The 23332-nt window shown below is 37.3% G+C and overlaps 1 protein-coding gene across 1 annotated transcript in view; it reads right to left on the bottom strand.

Moving 5' to 3' along the window:
* Positions 1-3827: 3827 nt before the first annotated feature.
* RAB3C (RAB3C, member RAS oncogene family) overlaps positions 3828-23332 on the bottom strand; it is a 259697-nt gene continuing 240192 nt past the window's right edge. Inside the window, exon 4 of the mRNA XM_042906319.1 lies at positions 3828-4259. Within this exon, the coding sequence (XP_042762253.1) occupies positions 4072-4259 (188 nt within the window). The 3' untranslated portion in view covers positions 3828-4071. The remainder of the gene's footprint in view (positions 4260-23332) is intronic.

Raw genomic sequence — 23332 nt, 5'->3', positions numbered from 1 at the left:
TGGTCATAAACTTCATCTTTGACCCAATTTGTCTTAATTCATTCCAGAATAGAAAACAGGTTTATGTTGCTTTGGTCAAAAATGACTTACAATACAAAGCAATCCAGAAAACTGACCCTACCAGTTCAGCTTGTTGGAAAGGCTTCTTCATTTTACTGGTGCACTACTCAAGCACAAGTAGTATACACAAACAGGCAAAGCAAAGCAGTGATGCAGAGGTTTTATCTTCCAGGGGGGTGAATAGAAAGGCCACATGGGTCAAGTTGCTCACATGCTACCCTGACATAGCACTCTGAGTATACACACAAAGGAACAAAGAGTTTGAGTTACCAGTCATGCAAACTCTCTCTCTAACTTAACGTTTCTTCAGACAGAAAGACCACTTCCTAAATATACCACACCAGAAATACCTGATTGAGAATTCTAATAGTATATGAAAACTATTCACAAACACTTTTTGGTCTCAAAGGGTTTTAGTCATGACTTGAAGATAAGATTTAGGTCACAGTTTTTCACATGCAGCTACTACCTCAGCCTTAAGATGGCTTGGTAGAGTCTGGATCCATTTTAAACATAGTCTGACAAGTGCCACATGGTCAACCGAGGATGGCATAAGACATACTCATTGTGCAATAAGACACACAGTGGACCAAGCCCGTCAGGATGAACCTCTGATAACAGACTACCACATTCCAAAACTACTGTTGCTTTATGGAAGTTCATTTAATAGTGGAGTATTTCTACTTTAAAAAATATTTAATATGTGAAAGTCTATTTTCAGCATAGACTTGGTCAAAATTGGAGGTTTAAATTGGTCCCTGAAAAATGACCAGTGTGATCAACAAAACGACTATAATGATTCTGGATCAGAGTTAAGTAGGCGAAAGAAGAAACACCATGTGTTTGAGTGTCTTGTTGAAGTTAGGTTTTAGTTTTGTAGAATTTATCCTTCACATTTATCATAATGATGCTGCAGTTTTCTGCTACAACTGAAGGCATCCTAGTTCCCTTGAGAAATAATAATCTTAGCACTTATTTACCAGGCAGCAAAGGGATACTGACTTGAGGTAAACCTCAGCAGGAATTAGAAGAACCTACAGCAAAGTTCACCAAGGCAGTAGAAGCTGTGCTGGAGAGGGGAGTGCAGCAGCAAAGAAGGGATGGACTGTCCTAACTCAATTGTTCTTAGGACCCCAAACATGGAATGCCACATTTAAACTGCCATCTTAGGACTTGAGAAATATGCACCTTCTTCATCCATCCATGTCCTCCGAAATGTAAATGCCCATCCACTTGGAGGACACCTATTTAGATGAAAAATTTCCAGTCCAGGTTTGCACTTGAACTAAGAATGGAAAGGAATGTACCAACACCAAAGCTCTTGGAAGCATTTGCTCAACAATCAAGGTTTGTTTCTCAAAGTAATGGCAGGGGTGAGGGTGAGAAGATGGGCATCAGAGAGACAGATTCATACTTGAAACACTAATTGAATTGTATCAAATACAACAAGATGGATGTTTTAAATGTACACACTATGTACTTTTTAAGGTATCTTGATCTTGTAAATACAAATTTACGCCATCATTAAAAACAATTTGTGGCTATTAAGCTTTTGTGAGGGATGGAGAGAATGTAAGAAGCTGAGTGTGTGTGTATTGTCAGCAAAAATGTTAAACATTGCAATTAGTGTTAAAAATTTTAAGTAATATAGTTGAATCCTCCAGCATTACCTCTTATGACAAAAAATATTTAATTTTCAAACCAAAATCCGTTAGTAAAATTAGGAATAGAGATTATTCTCTCTTCCTAATGCTTCATAGCATTGAGCTCTGTTACAATCCCCTCTGGAAACTTGTCATTGAAACTCACACCTGGGTGGGACAGAGAATGAATTAGGACAGCCCCACCTCAACTGAGGTTTGGAAAACAAAGTATCCACAATTCCTTGGCAATGACACTTGGGCATCCCGCTTCCCTGACTGCCATAAATTAGTCAAATTTTGAACTGATTAGTTCAAATTAGTCATGTCTGACATTGTGAAGTAGGCTCCTGACTTGGTCTTTTGGTCTTAGGGCCAATTTCAGTCAGTTTCTCAGAGAAGGGGTTTACACAAAAGTAAAACTCAGCTCTTTACCTTCTACGTTTCTGACCCTGATTCTGCTCTCCCCTTTAAAATAATACATATAGCAAGGTCCTTGTAAAAGCCATGTGGACTTCATACTTAGGTCCCGGACATCTGTATATGTATATGGGATGGGGCTGTGAGAGAGGCAAGTTTTCCTTGCCTTCTTGCTTGGTATTAGATTATACAACTGAACCTAACAGCTCTATCATTGAACATGGCCATGTTCTAGTCCAGGTTATAGAAATAGTGCACTATCATGCAAATAGACTTCTGTAGCAAACAAATATGTTTTGATTGCCACTCCCCTTCTCTTTCCCTTCACTGTCATTTCTGGAATTCTTGAAGCTTGTTGGAGCATTAAAATCCAATAAGACATTCTTGTCTTTACTAAGCTGTGGCCTGCCATCTAGGGTGCCAAGGTGGAAATTTATTACCAATTAGTGGATCTGAAGCTCAAGGTGAGAAATGACACTGATAGGCTTAAAACATCCCACAGGTATTCTGTAATTTTCACTTTCTTACTAATAATGTATATGACCTAGTTCTTTACCTTGTAGACATTTATTATCCAATGGCAAATTTACCTATCAGTATCCTTGCTAAAAAGACTTTGACCCAATACTTTTACAGGAACTGTGCATGAAGAGAGGGGGAAAAAAAAACTTGAACATAGCCACCAAAAGACGGGGAAAGTGACTCTACCTAATGAAACTGTCCTTCTACATCTGCCAATCTGTGCCTTCCTAACATCTAAATTGCAAACAATATTGGATGTGCTGAGGATGCCAATTTCCTTCTGGTGCCCAATGAAAAGAGCTGGTGAGATTTGTATGCTTGTTATTCCTATAGGGAATGGGGATATGCATTAGAATTAGGAAGAACTGGATTGAAAAAGACTAGAGATAAACATGGTCTTTTCCTCAATCTTTGAACCATTGGGATATTGTTTAAATTACTTGTATTAGGTACAAGAATGTAGCTGAGGTGTGAACAGAAGGCACTGGTTTGGGAAGCAAGCCTCTATCCTGTGAGAAGAGGGGCTCTAACAAGCTTCAACTTGAGCTTGATTCTGAGCATTGGTGATGGTTTCAGAAAGTGGTGGTGATGTGTGTGTAATGGGGGGCAGTTATTAGGGAAATAGGGGTGAACTCAGTCCTTTGAGTGCTGCAGGTATTCCTACCTGTCTTGGTTAAAACAACTGTCACATCATGCCTTAACCAGATGCCTCTCAGGCTGTTGGTGCCCTCAACGATTCAGAATGTTGGGCACATACAGTGGCAACAGTAACCCTGGGTTAGAGACATTGATTATTTAAACTAAATTAAGAGGATTGTTTAAATCTAGTTCCTATTAAATAATTCTACTTCTCACACTGGAACTAGATTTAATGTCTTAGAAAATTGGCAAGAGTTTCAAACACAGTACTTTAAGTTCTTTATAGTCAATGGTCTCCTCAGTTATTAATAACACTGAAAAACAGACACATTTCCTGAACGGTAAACTAACCAGACCCATGACGGTCTCCTGAGATCTCCTCTTGTCCACACACACAAACAATTCCTTGTTTATCATCCATACAAGTGAATTGCAAATTTGAACCCGTGGCACAAAAGTCAGTTGTAGTGAAATTACAGTCTGAGGTCCCAGCAGTAGCTTAATCTTGAGAAGAAATCTGAAACAAAAAGAGCCTACAAAGACAAGTAACAAATTACATGCAAATACCAGATGTTTATAGATGGATAGTCCTTACAAATTTGAGATCACATATTTGCCACATATTAACACAGGAAATCTCCCACAAATTGAATGCATGTATGAGCCACTGACATCAAAGATTTCCCTCAAATAATTATTAGGCAGTATAAATGAAGGTTAATCAACCATTTATAAATGCTGTTGGTTGGTGATCTGCCCCCCGCCCCGCAGAACTGCCTTTGTGGGGACATTAACAACCACAGTTGGGCTGTGGTGGAGGAGGGGTTTCCTTGAGTCTTGTGTTCTGCTTGGCGGCAGTGATGGCCGGATCTGTCTCCAAACTCTCTGACATTTTGTCACAGATGATATCCACAAGACGCTCAAATGTCTGCTTGACATTAATGTTATCCTTGGCACTTGTTTCAAAAAATTCAAACCCTGGAGGAAACAAAGAGAAACACAGCTTGGTCACTTTACACTTCTGCTGAAAACTAAATGGGACTTGATTATGGTTTTTGCTGCTTGATTGTGTGAGAGAGAAGAGGTGGGCCAATTGTTCAAGATGCAATTTGAACAAATGTTATCTTCTTGTATCAAATTCTTTTGTTCACGGCTGTGTTCCCATTTTTTTTTTTTTTTTTGCTCCCAGCACGGCTGAATGAACACCAACAAATCTCTTTGCAGAAGTTAGTAAGGGCAACATCCATCGAGGATCTGCCACAACATGTCCTTCCAACTCCCGGCACCAGGTAGCTTCTCGAAAACTTCTCTAAGATGGATGTTATTTGGCATATCTTTCTTGTCCCATTTCAGATTCTATCAAAGCTTTTAACTTACATGTTTTCCTTAACCTGCAATAGGGGCTACCAAACATCACCAGGGTCTGGTCTGACTCTTTCTGTGTCTGCCCTGCTGGGGCCCCAGGAAACGAGGGAGGGTGGGCTTTTGGTAAATTTTCAGCATCTAACTGGACACAAGGTGGCACTAAGGAGTCGCTGGATTTACCTTAAATGTGCTTCAACCTCCTTTCAGAAATTTTTGTGTCCTCTTAGCCCTTCACTGCTTTGTATACCATTGCATCTATCTATTGGTGCTGATTTTCCTAGGGCTTCTGTCATCTATCAGCAGCAGTGTTTTTACTGACCTCTGGGAAAGGACCTGATACATTCCCAAAGAGATGCCAGAATAGCCAGGAGGTACAAAAAAAGGTGGTGGCAGTTGGACACTTCTACCGATGTGTCACTGTACCTGGGCAGAAGCAGCCATAGTTGGCTGTTCTGTACACAATCTTAACACTCTATTGTTTGCCTTCACATTCCAGGGGCTTAGCTTGCCAGTTAGTTGCCATGACAACCTCCCCAGTCCATTCAGGGGACTTTGATTTAGGATGTATTGGGCTGGACACAAAAATGCTTTTCTAATCCATTCTGAATTTTACGCCCTATAAATCCTTCTGCTTACATCTGGCCCTATCTCAAAGGAACCACATGGATTCAGAATGATTAAATCATTTGATTTCATCTCAGCTCCTGAGACCAAAGGAGGAAAAAAATAGACTAATATTTTACATCCATGTCTAAACACTTTAATAACCCAGAATACTTTTTAAAAGTAATATTGAAAGATAAAAAGCAATTCTCTGGAAAAACTTATAATTTAGTTATGACTATTTTTGAGCTTGAATTTCACTCATTATGTATTGTAAAAATACGATGTGATTAATTGTAGGATTGGATTTAGAGGAGCACGAGGAAGAACAGTATGGATCTAAACAATGTGTTTATTGCCAAGATGTAGGACTATATGCATCCTGTTGGGGATTTTCCCAGTGCTAAGTAAGGATGCTAAGATTCCACTGAACTTAGAGGAAAAAATCCCATAATTTGGCACAAAGGTTTTATGGACAGATTGAGTTCTCTCATGCTAATATTTAGTTTCCTTAAATAGTGGCATTTGGGAATACACTGGACTTGAAAGTCTCATAAAACAGTAATCTGTGTAAGCTTTTGTCAAATGTGATTCCTTTAATCTGGGCTTTGAGACACACCCTGATGCTGGTTTACAACTTGAGGTTAGTAAAATGAACCTAAATCTCAAGAGCCAGAATTCTCTCAGGGGCTTGACCAGGAAAATAACACCATATTACAACAGTCTTCTATAGAAGAAGGTGCCAGGGTATGGTAAGTGGTAGATGGATTATCAGTCAGAAGATGGGAAATCTAGCCTCACCATCAAGTCATGTTTTTTGTCAGGTTACTTTTGACATTTGCCTTACTTAGTTACAGAGCTCGAAGGCTCAGAGTCACAAGGCTCAAAGGAGAAAATATATATAAAGTGCCAAGTGAACCCAACCCTGCTATGATAATAGTATTAATTAAACAAATATTTGAATGGTTATCATATAACTGGTCCTATTCAAAGAACTTGATATATTGTACCTCCTTTCTTCCGTGAAGTAGGTGCTAGTATTGAAATAATTTCCTGGTAAGGAAACAGGCACAAATGTATCTAGTTCTTTGCCTTAACATTTATTTGCCCAGTTTATAATGGTAAAACTGGCTTTGAACTACTAACCTGGACACTCTCTTGCAACTTTTTGGTTTCAGCTGAATTGTGAATTCTATGCTAATCAATAACCATACTCTAAATCTAGTTAATTTTCTAATTCTTTCAATAGTGAAAGCTTATAGTGTAGACTGTGAAACAACTATCATAATGATTGATACTCTGATACATTGTGCTACATAAGACTGATGGAGGTGGCCATCAGAAATAATCTGAGGCATACCTCAGAGATCTTGTCGGTTCAATTCCAGACCACTTCGCTAAAGTGAACATTGCAATAGAGCAAGCCAGATGAATTTTTTGGTTTCCCAGTGTATGAGTTTATGTGTCAAAAATGTACATAATTCAAAAATACTTTAAAATTTCTAACCATCTGAGCTTTCAGTGAGTATTAATCTTTGTGCTGGTGGAGGGTCTTGCTTCGATGTTGATGGATGCTGATGGTGTGGGTGGCTGGCAAGACAACAATGACGTTTGCAGCAAAGATGGATTCTTGCTTTCACCAACAGCAGTGCATTGCTGTTGGATAACATTTTATGCAGAGAACTTACTTCAAAATTAGAATCCATTGTCTCAATGTTGTCATTTTCCATGCCCAGATCTATAAGGGGAATCACTATCTATGGAAGGTATAACCTTATAATATAGAAGGCTTGAAAGTAGCATTGATTCTTTGATGTTGTGTAAGCAGGCATGAAAACATAACATAGGTAGGTGGAACAGGATAGATGGCTCAGAAACAAATCCAGGCATCTATGGCCAATTAATTGAAATAGTCCCACTAGTTTGCTTTTGAAGTCAGATTTTTTAATCCTTATTTTTGGAGAGAGACAAACAGAGCATGAGCAAGGGAAGGGCAGAGAGAGAGACTGAGACACAGAATCCGAAGCAGACTCCAAGCTGTCAACACAGAGCCCAACATGGGGCTCGAATTCATGAACCGCGAGATCATGACCTGAGCCGAAGTCAGACACCTAACTGACTGAGCCACCCAGGTGCCCCTGAAATCAGATTTTTAAACTAAAAATCTTCTGCATAGTGAAGGAAACCATCAACACAATTAAGAAAATATGTGCAAATCATAAATGTGACAAAGGATTATCTAAAATGTATAAAAAACTCCTACAACTGAGTAGCCAAAAAAAAAAAAAAATCTGATTAAAAAATAGACCTGTTTCTAAAGAAGACCTATACATGGCAAACAGGTAAATGAAAAGGGAACACGTGTTGGGCCTTATTAGTCATTAGAAAAATGCAAAACAAAGCAACAGTAAGATAGTCATTTTGAAAGGTGAGAAGTGATAATCTTAAAAAGAAGTTCTGGTAAATAAGTCCAGAAAAGAGAATGCTTACGCACCATTGGTGTGAACTGGTGCAGCCACTCTGGAAAACAGGGGTTCCTCAAAAAATTAAAAATAGAATTGCTGGGTCATATGGTAATTCTAAGTGTCAATTGATAAATGGAAAAAGAAAATGGGGTCTATTATATATACACAGTGGAATATTATTTAACATTCAAAATGAAATCTTGCCATTTGTGTCAACAAGGATAGACCTTGTGGGCATTATAGTAAGTGAATTAAATCTGATGGAGAAAGAAATACCATATGATCTCACTTACATGTAGAATCTAAAACAACAACAGAAAAACAAACTGTCAGACACAAAGAACAGATGAGTGGTTGCCAGACATGGGGAGGATTAGAGGTGCATGAAACATCCCATTAGAAAGTAAAGTCAAGCATTCACTATCTTTAAACACCACTGATGGGAATGTATAATGATCCAGGTTTTTGGAAATACTCTGGAAGTCTTAACTTGTTAAACATAGTTACAGTATGACCCAGCAATTCTACCACTAGGTATATACCTGGAAGAAATAAAAACAAGCTTATATAAAAAGTTGTATACAAATGTTTACAGCCACAACTTCTAATAAACAACAAAAGAAACCAGCCCTAGTGTCTCATCCACTGATGGATCATCAAAGTGTAGTATATCCATATAATGGGTTATCATTCAATCATAGAAAGTTTTTCTTGAAAACATTATGCTAAATAAGCATACATAAAGGACTACCATTGTAGGATTGCATTTATACGAAATGTCCAAAACTGGCAAATCTATAGAGACAGAAAGTAGGTTAGTGGTGACCTAGGGCTGGCATGGCAAGTTGAGGAAAGAGATAATGAATGCTAATGGCTGTGGGGTTTCTTTCTGTGGTGATGAAAATGTTTCAGTTTGATTACAGTAAAGTTGTACAACTCAGAATACACTAAGCCCCAGTGAATTGTACACTCTAAATGGGTCAATTTCATGAGGTAGGAATTACATTTCAATTATGCTGTTATACATATTTTTAAAATATGTGTTAAATCAGTGAAAATGTATGATGGCCATAAGAGATCTCTATCGAAATGATTTCCCATGCCCACCACTCTAGGTCCTAAAGAAATTTTCTTTTATAGGCAACAATGTATTAGTACATGTTAATGGCTATACCATGTTGTGAAATGTCATTTGTTTTCAAAAGATGTTCTGGGACATTGAGTCTCTTTCTCCACCCCCAGGAAAATCCTAACCACTATTTGGGGCACTTGGACGGTCTTCAACTTTACTTTGAAAGAATAATCAGAATTGTTACCATTTTTATAGAGGGTAAGCAGTTCCTACAACCATATTGCAATAAATCATTTTCATCTCATTATTAAAAATCTATGATTTGTGCTTAGATAAGACTTTTGATTTCCAGATTCTAATGGCAGTTCTGTGGAACTAGATGAACCAGGGTGGAAAAAAAGGTCATTTTGCTGCCAGCTGGGTGACATTAGGGCCAAAACTCTGGATTTCTGAGCAGCACAATGAGCTGGCAAGTGAGCTCTTTTTTCAGGAGGAGCAATCAATAAGAATTTGAATATACTTGCCTCAAGAAATGCTGGAGAAAGCCTTCCAAAGCTGAAGAGAACCGGAACTAAGCCAAAGATTCATATTGCTACAATAAGTACTCAAATATTCTAGTCTGAGTCCTCATCATTAGCCAGGCCTGACCAGATGGTAGCTTTCTCCTGCTTCATCTGGATTCTTATTATATATAAGGGTTATTGTATGGCCTTCACAAATCATGGTGGATGTAGAAAAAGTTTGGTGCCTGCCTTTCCTACTCCTGACAGGAGTTTAACATTATCTGTAGGTGAGAGAAGCTCAGCTTTAGCAGTACAAAGGGTAGTGCTACAACTACAGTAGCCCATGCTAGGATTCATTCCTTTTGTGAAGAAAATCTACTTTATTAACTAACTCTACTGACATTCCCTCCTAGAAAGCACCAAAGTTAGTCACTAAGGTCGACAAGCCTGTCCACCCCTCCTCTAGTGAAGTGCCTTGATCCAAGGCACTTCCAAGTTTCCTCTAGATATGGCTGTGTATTACATTTGGCTACCAAACTGCTAAAAATTACATTTTGACCCAACTTAAAATTCTTATTTCTAGAGTGTCATCACTAAGATGGCAACATAGGTTATTCTTAACTTTGCTGCTCCTTCACAAGAACTAACAATTATTCATAGACAAGACACCTTTTGAGAATCCTAAAAGAAAGGGAAGAGGATGAACAGAGACCAACACACATAGCTAAAGAGAGAAAAACATGGTCACAGACAAAACAGACATTAAACTTAAGGGGTGCCTGGGGGACTCGGTTGGGCATCTGACTTCAGTTCAGGTCATGATCTCATGGTTTATGAGTTTGAGCCCCGTGTTGGACTCTGTGCTGAGAGCTCGGAGCCTGATTCAGATTGTGTCTCCAACTCTCTCTGCCCCTCCCCAGCTCGTTCTCTCTCTCAAAAATAAACATTAAAAATAATTTAAACTTAAAATAGTAAGAGAGACAAGGAAGATGTATAAATATTCTATTACAAAAGGGTCACTCCAGGAAGGTATAACCATTGTAAATATTTATGTACCCAACATCAGAGCATCTAAATACATATGTACTCTATTCTCAACAATTGATAGTTCTGCCAAACAGAGCAGATTAGAACACTACAGAATAAATAGATCTTAACAGAATATTATTCTTCACAAGCACACATGATATATTTTCTATTATCGACCATATGTTAAGCCACAAAATGAGACCTAGCAAATTCAAGAAGACTGAAATCATATCAAATATCTTCTTTGACCACAATAGTATAAAGTAGAAACCAGTAACAAGAAGAATACTAGAAAAGTCATGAATACATGGAAATTAAACTGAACATAAAGGATCAAAGAAGAAGTTAAAGTGGAAGTAACAAGGCATCTTAAGACAACCAAAAATAAAAACACACCATACCAAAACTTAAGGGATGTACTAAAAGTAGTCATAAAGGGAAATTCATTGCAGTAAATGCACACATTGAGAAATAAGAAAACTTCCAAGTGAAACCAAGCCCAAGGTTAGCAATAAAGATTAGAACAGAAATAGAGAACAAGAAAATAATAGAAAAAGTTAACAAAATTAAAAACTTCCTCTTTTAAAAGAAGCAAAATTGACAACTCTTCAGACTAACCAAGGATAAAGCACCCAAATCAAAAACAGTGTAAAGTAATGAAGACATTACAGCTTCTACCACAAAAATACAAAGAATGTTAATAGGCTATTGTGAGCAACTATATGCCAACAAACTGGACAATGTAGAAGGAATTCTTTGGAACATGCAAACTACCAAGACTAAATCAGGAAGGACCTGCACACACCAACTACTAGAAAGGAAATGGGTTTTTCTTCATTTGAATCAGTAATCAAAAATATGCCAATACAGGATGGCTTCTCTGGTGAGTTTTACAAAACATTTGAAGAGTTAAGAGCAATCCTCCTCAAACTCTACCAAAAAATTGAGCAAGAGGGAACACTCCCAAAGTTATTTTATGAGGCCAGCATTACCTTAATACAAAAGCACAAGAAGGACACAACAACAAAAGGAAACTACAGGCCAACATCCCTCTAGTATATACATGCAAAATTCTCAATAAAATAGCAAATGCATTCAGCTCAACATTAAAATAATCACTGACCATGATAAAATAGTATATACCCCTGAGATAGGAGAATGGTTCAACAAAATTAATATATTAACACAATGAAAGAAAAAAAATAGGATCATCTCAAAAGATGCAGAAAAAACATTAGACAAAATTGAACACCCTTTCATGATAACACATTGATACGCTGAGGTACATTCCTTCCTGTATCTAAAGGCCACATAAGCCTACAGCTAACATCATACTCAGTGGTGAAAGACTGAAAGCCTTTATTTTGAGATCAGGAACAAGAAAACTGTTTCCACTCTCACCAATCTTATTCAACATAGTACCTCAAGTTCTAGACACAGCAATCAGACCAGAAGAAAATCCTGACTCCACCAAAACTGTTAGATTTAAATTCAGTAAACAATGAAAAATCAGTAGTATTCTATATAGGAATAAATTATCTTAGAAATGATCTAATTTACAATAGCATCAGAAACAATAAAACACATAAGAAATTTAAGGAAGTGTAAGAGCTCTCTTCTAAGAAAATGATGAAACAAAGAAAACACAAAGTAAAAGTATCCTATATTCATTAATTTTAAAAACATTGCTAGAATGTCAATAATACCAAAAGCAATCTATAGATTCAGTACAGGATAGATTCAGTATAAGATTCCAGTGGCATTTTTTACAGAGGTGGAAAAATGATTCTAAAATTTATATGTAATCACAAAAAATCCTGAATAAGCAAAGTCACCCTGAGAATAAAGAACAAAGCAGAAAACAGCACAATGATTTCAAATTATACTATAAAGCTATTATCTTCAAAACAGTATGTTTCTCACATAAAAACAGTCACAGAGAACAGTGGAACAGAACTGAGAAGCTCTTTAAAACACAAATATAATCAATTAGTATTTGACAAGGGAGCCAATACTCCATGGAGAAAAGACTGAAAAATATACTATACCACTCACAAAAATTAATTTGAAATGGATGAATGACTTAATTATAAGACCTCAAATTGTAAACCTCTTAGAGAAAACATGGGGGAAAAGTTCTTGACATGGGTCCCAGCAATGATTTTTTGGATATGACACCTACAGCACAAGCAACCTAAGCAAGAACAAACAAAACATCAAACTAAAAAGTTTCTGCACAGCTAACAATGAACACAATGAAAATCCAATCTATCGAATGGGAAAAAATATGTTTATAAATCGTATCTGATAGGGGGCTAATACACAAAATATACAAAGAACTCAAAGTTCAAAAGCGAAAAGACAATCTGATTAAAAGGTAGAGAACAACTCAAAAAGATATTTGTTTGAAGAAGATATATGAGTGGCCAACTGATACAAGAAATTATGCTCAACATCATCAATCACTTATGGAAATGCAAATGAATTCTACAGTGAGGTATCCCCTCACACCTGTTAGAGTTGGTAGATCAGAAAGATAAGAATTAACAAATGCTGGTTAGAATGTGGATAAAAAGGAACGCTTGTACACTGTTATTGTTGGTGGGAATGCAAATGAGTGCAGCCATATGGAAAACAATATGGGGGCTCCCCCCAAAATTAAAAATAGAATTACTATATGATCCAGCAATTTCATTTCTAGATATTTATTTGAAGAAAACAAAAACACTAATTTGAAAATATGGATATACCTCCATGTTTATTGCAGCATTATTTACAATAGCCAACACATGGAACAACCTAATTGTCCATCTATGGATCATGGATAAAGAAGTGGTGGTGGTGGTGGTGTGTGTGTGTGTGTAATATTATCCAATGATCAGCAATGAAGAAATCCTGCCATTTGAGGCAACATGGCTGGACCTTGAAGACATGATGCTATGAGAGGAGTTACAAAGACAGGAAAGTAGGGGGACCCTGGGCTTTCCTCGATCCTCAAACACAGTGGTATTGAGGTCAGATCATTTGAAACACCTAGGATATTGACTTGCAGAGTGGCAGAAGAATTTCCACAGTTGGAGTGAGATAGCATGGTACCTGTGAAGTGTGTGGAAGTGAATTAGAGAAGAGAAAAATGGCGGTGCTGTGGAGGGGTAGGGATCCCCTGCCATAGACAGACAAAAGGCAGAGAAAGAGAGAGGGGTTGAGAACAGTGGCATTTAGTTTCCAGGAGAGGAAAACCTCTCTGGACCATGGACTGGGGAACAAAAAGTACTGGGTGTCACAGGGTATTTTTTGCAAACAGTGTTTAGAGGTCAAGCTCTAATGTTTTGTAAGTACTTGACTTTCCTTGGAGTGGAGCTGTGGTGCTCCTGGGGTAGGGGGAGCTGGCTCCAGGGTACATAGTGTGGTGTAGAGATCTCTAGGTGTGTTGGGAAAGAACATTCCCCTTCCTGGAGTACTTTTGGAACAGGGTGTATTGCCTTTCCAAGGACAAAAGACCATGTAATCACCAGCAAAATGCCTTTCATCACCAGGGAGACAGAGATGCACCCAGAGGGAATATAAAATTTGCTTCTTTTAGCGGTGCTACACCAAACATTCTTCACACCACGCAAGTGTGGGACTGGTTTTCTGGAACAAACGATTTCAGACACAGCATGGAGAGTCTCTACTCTGGAGTATGTGGGTAGATCCTTGCAGTGCTGGGTCCTTTAAGACTTTGGGTTTTGAATCCCAGTCACATGTCCAAAAAAAAATGCAGGAGTGTTGTGGCACAGGGTGAGCTGACTGTCCATGCTATTGAGTGAGGGCTCCCTGAATAGCGGGGGTGTTAGATACCCAGTGGTGCCATTCCCCCCACGCATGCCAACATGGTGGGACTGCAGAGAGCAATACAGCAACCCCTAGCAGAGGCAGAACCCATATATACCAAACCGCACCCCTCTGTGCCTGGCAATTGCTTATTTACTGGGGCAAGACAGACTCTGAGCCAACACAGCAGGCCTCTCCTCCAGAAGATCAGCATAGCCAGCACCTGGGATACATTAAGTATACTAAAAGTCGAGTGGTTCACAACAACACCTGCACCTGTTCTGGTAGGAATAGGTTTACTATTTTTTCCTTTTGGAATCAGGCTCATAGTTTCTTGGGTTTTGCATTTCCCTTTTTTTTTTTTTTTTTTTTGATCAGACATTTCCCTCCTTTTTCCAGGCTTATTTCAACAAAAAAAGCACATCTAGTTAAAGATCCAAATACTCTCCACTGCAAACAAGGATGAACTCTGCAAATGACTGACCAGTGGCAAAGAGCAGACAATATGCAAGAACAGAGTGCATACAGCCTACACCAGAAACATTCTGAGAAGTGCCAGTCCTTAGAGAATGTATGACCCCTTTTAAATATAGCATTACTCTCAGGTGCAGGAAACAACATTATTTTAAAACAAGCAAAAGACAGAAACTTAACCAAAAGGACAAGAGAAAGAATTCTCCCCAAAAGAAGGTTGAGAAAATGTAACAGCCATGGACTTGCTCAAAACAGATATAAGCACTGTATCTGAACAAGAATTCAGAATAGCAGCCAAATGACCATTGGTTGGGCTTGAAAACAGCACAGAAGACCTGTGAAGAATCCTTGCTGCAGAGATCAAAGACCTAAAAACAAATCAGGAAAGTTGAATCAACCACAAGAAAAAAAAAAAAAAAAGGAAAGCCCTCAAATACTTGGGGGTTAAAGAACATCCTAGTAAAGAATGAATGGGTTCACCAGGAAATTAAAGAAGATATTAAAAAATACATGGAAGCCAATGAAAATGAAAACACAACAGTCCAAAACATTTGCTATGCAGCAAAGGCAGTCCTAAGAGGAAAGTACATAGCACTTCAGACCTATCTCAAGAAGCAAGAAAGGTCCCAAATACGCAACTTAACCTTACACCTAAAGGAGCTAGAAAAGGAGCAGCAAATAAAACCTAAAGCTAGCAGAAGAAGGGAAATAGTAAAGATCAGAGCAGAAATAAATAATATATAAACAACAAAAACCAGTAGAAGAGATCAATGAAACTAAATGCTGGTTCTTTTAAAGAACCAAAAAAAAAAAAAAAAAAAATCAACTCCCAGCAAGACTTATCAAAAAGAAAGGAGAGAAAACCCAAATAGATAAAATCACGAATGAAAGAGGACAGATCACAGTAATATCACAAAAATGCAAACACTTACTAAACTATGGGCAAACTGAAAGAAATAGACAAATTCTTCGGCACTCACACACTACTAAAACTGAAATGAGAAGAGAGAAAATTTGAACAGGCCCATAACCAGCAAAGAAATTAAATCAGTCATCAAAAAATCTCCTAACAGAAGTCCTGGACCAGATGGCTTCCCCAGGGGAATTCTACCAGACATTTAAAGAAGAATTAGTATTTACTCTTCACAGACTGTTCCAAAAAATAAAAATGGAAGAAAAGCTTCTAAACTCACTCTATGAAGCCAGCATTACCTAATTCCAAAACCAAAGACTCCACTAAAAAGGAGAATTACAGGCCAATATCTCTGATGAACCTGGAAATGGAAAATTCTCAATAAGGTACTAGTAAATCAAATTCAAAAGTACATTAAAAGAATTAATCAAGTGGGATTTATTCCTGGGCTGCAGAACTGGTTCAGTATTCACAAATCAACGTGATAGACCACGTTACTAAAAAAAAAAAAAAAAAAAAAAAAAGGATAAAAACCATATGATTCTCTCAATAGACACACAAATACAGCATTGACAAAACAGAGCATCCTTTCTTGATAAAAACCCTCAACAAAGTAGGTATAGACGCAACATTCCTCAACATCATAAAGGCCATATATGAAAGGTCCACAGCTAATATCCTCAGTGGAGAAAGACTGAGAGCTTTACCCCTAAGGTCAGGAACACAACAAGGATGTCCACTCTCACCACTGTTGTTCAACATAGGACTAAAAGTCCCATCCTCAGCAATCAGACAACAAAGAGAAATAAAAGGCATCCAAATTGGCAAAGAGGAAGTCAAACTTTCATTTTTTGCAGATGACATGATACTCTACATGGAAAACCGAAATAGTCCATCAAAAAAACTGATAGAACTGATAAGTGAATTCAGCAAAGTTTCAGGATATAAAAGTAATATAAAGAAAATGGTTGCGTTTCTATACACCAATAATGAAGCAGCAGAAATATCAAGGAATTGATCCTATTTACAATTGCACCAAAAACCATAAGATACCTAGAAATAAACCTAGGGGAGGTAAGGGATCTATAGGTGAACTACAGAAAGCTTATAAAGGAAACTGAAGAAGACACAAACAAATGGGTAAATATTCCATGCTCATGGATTGGAAGAATAAATATTGTTAAAATGTCTGTACTACCCAAAGAAATCTACATATTCACTATAATTCCTATCAAAAAAACACCAGCATTCTTCACAGAGCTGGAGAAAACAATCCTAAAATTTGTATGGAAACAGAAAAGACGGTGAATAGCTAAAATAATGTTGAAAAAAGAAGACCAAAGCTGGAGGCATCACAATTCTGGACTTTAAGCTATATTACAAAGCTGTAATCATCAAGGGAGTATGGTACAAAAACATAGATCAATGGAACAGAACAGTGAACCCAGAAATGGATCCACAAATATATGGCCAACTAATCTTCGACAAACCAGGAAAGAGTACCCAATGGAAAAAATACAGCCTCTTTGGCAAATTTTGCTGGAAAAACAGGACAGCGACATGCAGCAGAATGAAACTGGACCACTTTCTTACACCATCTACAAAAAAAATTCAGAATGGATGTAAGACCTAAATATGAGATAGGAAACCATCAACATCTTATATGAAGGAGAAGACAGCAAACTTTTTGACCTCGGCCACAGCAACTTCTTACTAGACATGTCTCCAGTGACAAGGAAAATAAAAATGAACTATTGGGACCTTGTCAAGATAAAAAGCTTCTACACAGTGAAGGAAACAGTCAACAAAACTAAAAGGCAACTGATGAAATGGGAGAAGTATTTGCAAATGACATACCAGATAAAGGGTTAGTATCCAAAATCTATAAAGAACTTATCAGACTCAACACCCAAAAAACAAGTAATCCAGTGAAGAAATGGGCAAAAGACATGAATAGACATTTCTCCAAAGAAGACATCCAGATGGCCAAATGACACATGAAAAAATGCTCAACATCACTCATCATCAGGGAAATACAAATCAAAACCACAATGAGATACCACATCAATCCTGTTAGAATGGTTAAAAATGAACAACTCAGGAAACAACAGATGTTGGCAAGAATGCAAAGAAAGGGGAGCCCTTTTCACTGTTGGTAGGAATATAAACTGGTACAGCCACTCTGGAAAACAGCATGGAAGTTCCTCATAAAATTAAAAATAGAGCTACAGTATGACCCAGAAATTGCACTACTAGGTATTTACCCAAAGGATACAAAATCCTAATTCGAAGGGACACATGCACCTTAATGTTTATAGCAGGGCTATCAACAATAGCCAAATTATGGAAGAGCCCACTGTTCATCAATAGATGAATGGATAAAGATGTGGTATACACACACACACACACACACACACACACACACGATGGAATACTACTCAGCAATCAAAAAGAATAAAATCTTGCCATTTATAACAATGTGGATGGCACTAGAGTGTATTATGCTAAGAGAAATATGTCAGGGAGAAAAAGACAATATATGATTTAACTCATATGTGGAGTTTAATAAATACAGCAGATGAACACTGGGGAAAGGAGGGAAAAATAAGATAAAAACAGAGACAGAAGCAAACCATAAGAGACTCTTAAATACAGAGAAACTGAGGGTTGCTGGAGGGGGAGGTGAGTGGGGGGAAGGGTTAAATGGGTGATGGGCATTAAGAACGGCACTTGTTGGGATGAGCCTTGGGTGTTACATACAAATGGTGAATCACTGGGTTCTACTTCTGAAACCAATACTATACTGTATGTTAAGTAACTTGTCTTTAAATAAATATATAATTCAATAAAAGACATAATGCTTAATGAAAAAAAAATTCTGTATGATCTCACTTATATGTACAGTTTGAAACAAAAACTCACAGAAAAAGTGATCACCTTTGTGTTTACTAGAAGTGGTAGATGGGTAAGGGGGAATTGGATGGAAGTGATAGAAACATAAACTATTTATGAGACAGATAAGTACTAGGGATGACATATATAACCTGATGATGACAGTTAACAACAATCATGTTTCAGAGAGCAGTTTTACAAGAGTATACCTGAAGAGTTCTCATCACAGGATAAGTTTTTGCTTTTTTTACTTTTTATGTATGACATGGTGGATGTTCACTCAACTTTTTGTGGTAATCACTTCACCATATATATAACTCAAATGTTGTGCACTTTAAACTTAGTGCTCGGGGCACCTGGGTGGCTCAGTTGGTTTAAGCGTACAACTTCAGCTTGGGTCAAGATCTCATGGTTCATGGGTTGGGGCCCTGCGTTGGGCTCTGTGCTGATGGCTCAGAGCCTGGAGGCTGCTTCAGATTCTGTGTCTCCCTCTCTGTCTGCCGTTCACTGGCTCACTCTCTCTCTCTCAAAAATAAATAAATAAAAAACATTTAAAAAACCCATTTAAAATAAACTTAGTGCTCAATGTCAGTTATGTCTCAAAAAAAAACCAAAACCTGGAAAAACATTTATAATTTCCAGTGGTTAAAAATTAGCCAAAAGAGTGGAGAACGGTAATGACATTCTTTTCCCTTTGATTTACAACGAACTGGATATCCATGACCATACAAAAGTGCCACCACACAGCACACCAGGAAGCCTCCACCTTGCCTGCCACAAAATCCATCCATCTGTATACCTGAAAGTGGGTGGACTTTATCTCAAAGGAGTCTATAGAGCCAGGGGAGGGCAGCACTCCCCTAGATACTTTTACTGGCAGAGGAGATAGAGGGTGAAGACACTGCGTGAGAATATGTCCACCTCTGCCTGCTCTAACTGAAGGGACCTACTGCTCTCTCCCAGGAGAGCATGCAGTGACTGATGGGGAAGGAAAGCAAAGTGAAGACAAAGAGAACTGAAATAAAGCATCTCCTAGTGTTTGCCCTAGGATTCTGGCAAAGGGACTGCCCATGGACCTCTAGGAACACCCATATAATCTGCCAGCACCCTTTTTGTTTTGTTTTGTTTTGTTTCTCCACCAGCATCTTTATTTCTTTTTTTTATGTGCACACTCCCAACCTTAACTGCCAGTCCATTCTGGTAAGAGAAACTAAAAACCTGTGCTATAGTGCCACCTTCTGGACAATGAAACAAAACAAAAATGATAATTTTTTATGTAAAGTGCTGCTACTGCTGCATTCAAAGTAGTAAACACCTTTCTTATTTAGGTTGGCAGAAATGTGCTACCAAAAAAAAAAAAATAACAATTCTCCAGCATCCCACACCAAAGGTATGGACTATTGAAGTATAACTAATAGTTCAAAAAAGCTGTTATGAAGTATTTCAACAACCCACAAGAGAACTCAGAAAGGTGGCATAGTGATCTCATAAGTGAGATTACAGAAGAGACAGAGTACTTTTCCAAAGAAATTGAAAGTCTAAAAGCAACCCAAGAGAAATGCTGGAGCTGAAGAACTGGATAAATGAAGAAAGTATTACAAAGGGTTGCAAGCTGAATAGATCAGATGAAAGTGAGCTTAAGAATAGGAATTAGAAATGATTCAGGTGTTAGAGGAAAGAGCCTTGAGATGTAAAAAATGAAGAAACCCCATGACAACTTTGAGACTCCATGAGAAAAACCAACTTAAGGGGTACCTGGGTGGCTTAGTCGGTTGAGCATCCGACTTCAGCTCAGGTCACAATCTCACGGCTAATGGGTTCGAGCCCCACATGGGGCTTGTGCTGACAGCTGAGAGCCTGGAGCCTGCTTCAGATTCTGTGTCTCCCTCTGTCTCTGCCCCTCCCCTGCTCACACACTCTCTCTCTTAAAAATAAATAAACATTAAAAAGATTTTAAAAAGAAAAGCCAACTCAAGAATAACAGGTATACCAAAAGCAGAAAAGATGTAGAAGGCGGCAAAGATCTTCCCAAACCTGGGAAGGAATTGTGTAAGAAGCCAAAAGAACACTTTAGTATCTCAAGACAAAAATATCTTCTCCAAAACAGATTATATTAAAACTGTAAGTCAGTTATAAAGAATTTTAAAAAGCCAGGGAAACAAAGTAACCTGCAAAGGGACCCCCATTAGGCTAACAGCAAATTTCACAGCAGAAACTCTACAGGCCAAGAGACAGTGGAATGGCATATTCAAACTTGTAAAAGATAAAAAATTTTCAAGTAACAATATCTAGCAAAATTATCTCTCAGGTAAATGGGAAACAAAGGCTTCCACACACAAACAAAAGCTGAGGGAGGTCAACACCATTAGAACTGTCTTGTAAGAAATGTTGAAAGGAGCTCTTAAAGCTGAAACAAAAAGAAAAAACACATACAACTCTGGTTAAGGTGACAGATGGTCAGAATTAGAAAACTGTATTTTTTAGAAAGGTATATTACATAGGAATAGCATAAAGATTAAAGGAGCATTGATAATAACTATACCTACTACAAGTTGATAATAAAGTAAGCATTAAAATTGGTAATTTGTGACATCAAAACTATAAAAGGGGGGGATAAAAGGATTGAACCTTTACAGGTGAAAGAAGAAAAACTGCTATGGGCAGAAAAAGGGTTGTTATCCTGTGATATGTTACATGGGAACTTCATGATAACCGCAAAACAAAAACCTAGAGCAGAGACACAAACATAATAAAAATAAGAGATTGAGCAAATCACCATGGGAAACCACCAAGGTTTACAGAAACAGAAGGGGAAAAAATGAAAAAAATAAGCACAAAGCGAAAGAGAAAATGTCAATAGTAAATCATATACACATCAATAATGACCCTAAAGGCAAATGGCTTTAACTCACCAATCAAAAGGCACAAGGTGGCGGGATGGAGAAAAAACAAGACCCAAAATATGCTGTAGGAACGTGTTTCAGTCTAAAGAGACATAAAGGCTAAAAGGGAAAGGATGGAAATTGATATTTTAAGCAAAGAGAAGCCAAAAAAAAAGAAAAAAAAAAAAAAGCAGGCACAGCCATACTGACAGCAGACAAAATAGACTTGATGCCAAAAAAACAAGAGACAAAGGAGGTCATTATATAACTACAAAAGGGTCAATACATTAAAAAGATGAAATAATCATAAATATGTATGCTCCCAACACCTGAGCACCAAAAATATATTAAGCAAATACTAACAGGTCTTAAGGGAGAAATAGACAGCAATACAATAGTACTAGGGGACTTTAATACCTGTCAGCAAGGGATAGATCACTCAGACAGAAAATCAACATGAAAACACTGGAATGAACCACACATGACAACAAATAGACTTAACAAACACAGAACATTGCATCTAAAAAAAAAAAAAAGAATACACATTCTTAACTGCACATGGATTATTCTCCAGGATAGAGTATGTGATAGGCCACAACATAATTATTAGCAAATTTAAGACAACCAAAATCCTAACTACTGTCATTTCTGATCACAATTAGTATGAAAAAAATCCGCAAGAGTAAAAGAATAGCCACATAAATGTGAAAACTAAACACCACACTGAAAAAAAAATGTCATGGGTCACAGAAGAAAACAAAAGGAAATAAAAAATTATGTTCAAACAAAAATGAAAATAACTTATCAAATCTTGTGAGATGCCACAAAACCAGTTCTGAGGGAAAAGTTTGTATCTATACACACCTATTAAGAAGTTAAAAATTTTAAATACACAACCTAGTTTTACACCTCAAGAACTAGAAAAATAAGTACAGATTGATGTCAAAATTAGCAGAAGGAAGGAAATAATAAAAATCACAGTGGAAATAAAGGAAACAGAGACCAGAAAAACAGTAAAAGGATCAATAAAACTAAGAACTGGCTTTTCAAAAAGATAAAACTGACAAAATTTTAGCTAGACTAAGAAAGAAGACTTGAAGTCAGACATAAAAGGAGACATTACAACTAATATTCCAGAAATACAAAGAATTTTGAGAGACTACTACAAAAAAATTATATGCCAACAAATTACCTAACCAAGAAATGAATGTATTTCTAAAAATACACAACCTACAATGATTGAATCAGGAAGAAACACGAAATCTGAACAAATAATGAGTAAAAAAATTAAATCAGTAAGCAAAAACTTTCCAACACAGACAACTCCAGGACCAAATGGCTTCACTCGAGAAATCTATCCAACATCTGAAGAAGAATTAACACCAGTCTTCCTCAACCTCTTTCAAAATCAATGTGGAGGTGTCACTGCCAAGCTTTTGCTTTGAAGCCAGCATTACTGTGATACCAAAACTAGATAAACATACCTTAAAATTATATGCTGCTAAATATCACTGATGAATATACACACAACATTTTTTAAAAAATGTTATCAACTGAATTCAAGAGTAACTTACAAGAATTATACCCCATGACCAGGTGGGATTATCGGTGAGATCCAAGAATGGTTCAACATATGTAAGTCAGTAAATGTAATGCGTTACAATAAAATGAAAGATAAAAATCACCGGATCATCTGATAAATGTGGAAAAACGTTGGGCAGATTACAACATCCTTTCATGATTAAAAAAATAAAACCACATTGGGTAAAGAAAGCATCTACTTTATAATAATAAAGTATACTTTATTATTTATACTTTGTAATAATTATACTTTATTATTTATACTTTATAATAATAAAGGCCATATATGACAGACCCACAACTAACGTTATACTGAATGGAGAAAAATTGAAACATTGCCTCTAAAATAAAAAAAGAAGACAAGGATGCTAGTTTCACCATTCCTATTCAGTATAGTATTGGAGGGAAGAAGGTGTCCAAGATGGCAGCAAAGGAACCCCCTGAAGTCCCCTCTTCTCA

The sequence above is a fragment of the Panthera leo genome, chromosome A1, assembly GCF_018350215.1.
Source record: "Panthera leo isolate Ple1 chromosome A1, P.leo_Ple1_pat1.1, whole genome shotgun sequence".
NCBI classification, from domain to species: domain Eukaryota; kingdom Metazoa; phylum Chordata; class Mammalia; order Carnivora; family Felidae; genus Panthera; species Panthera leo.
This window is presented reverse-complemented; position numbering and strand designations above follow the sequence as displayed.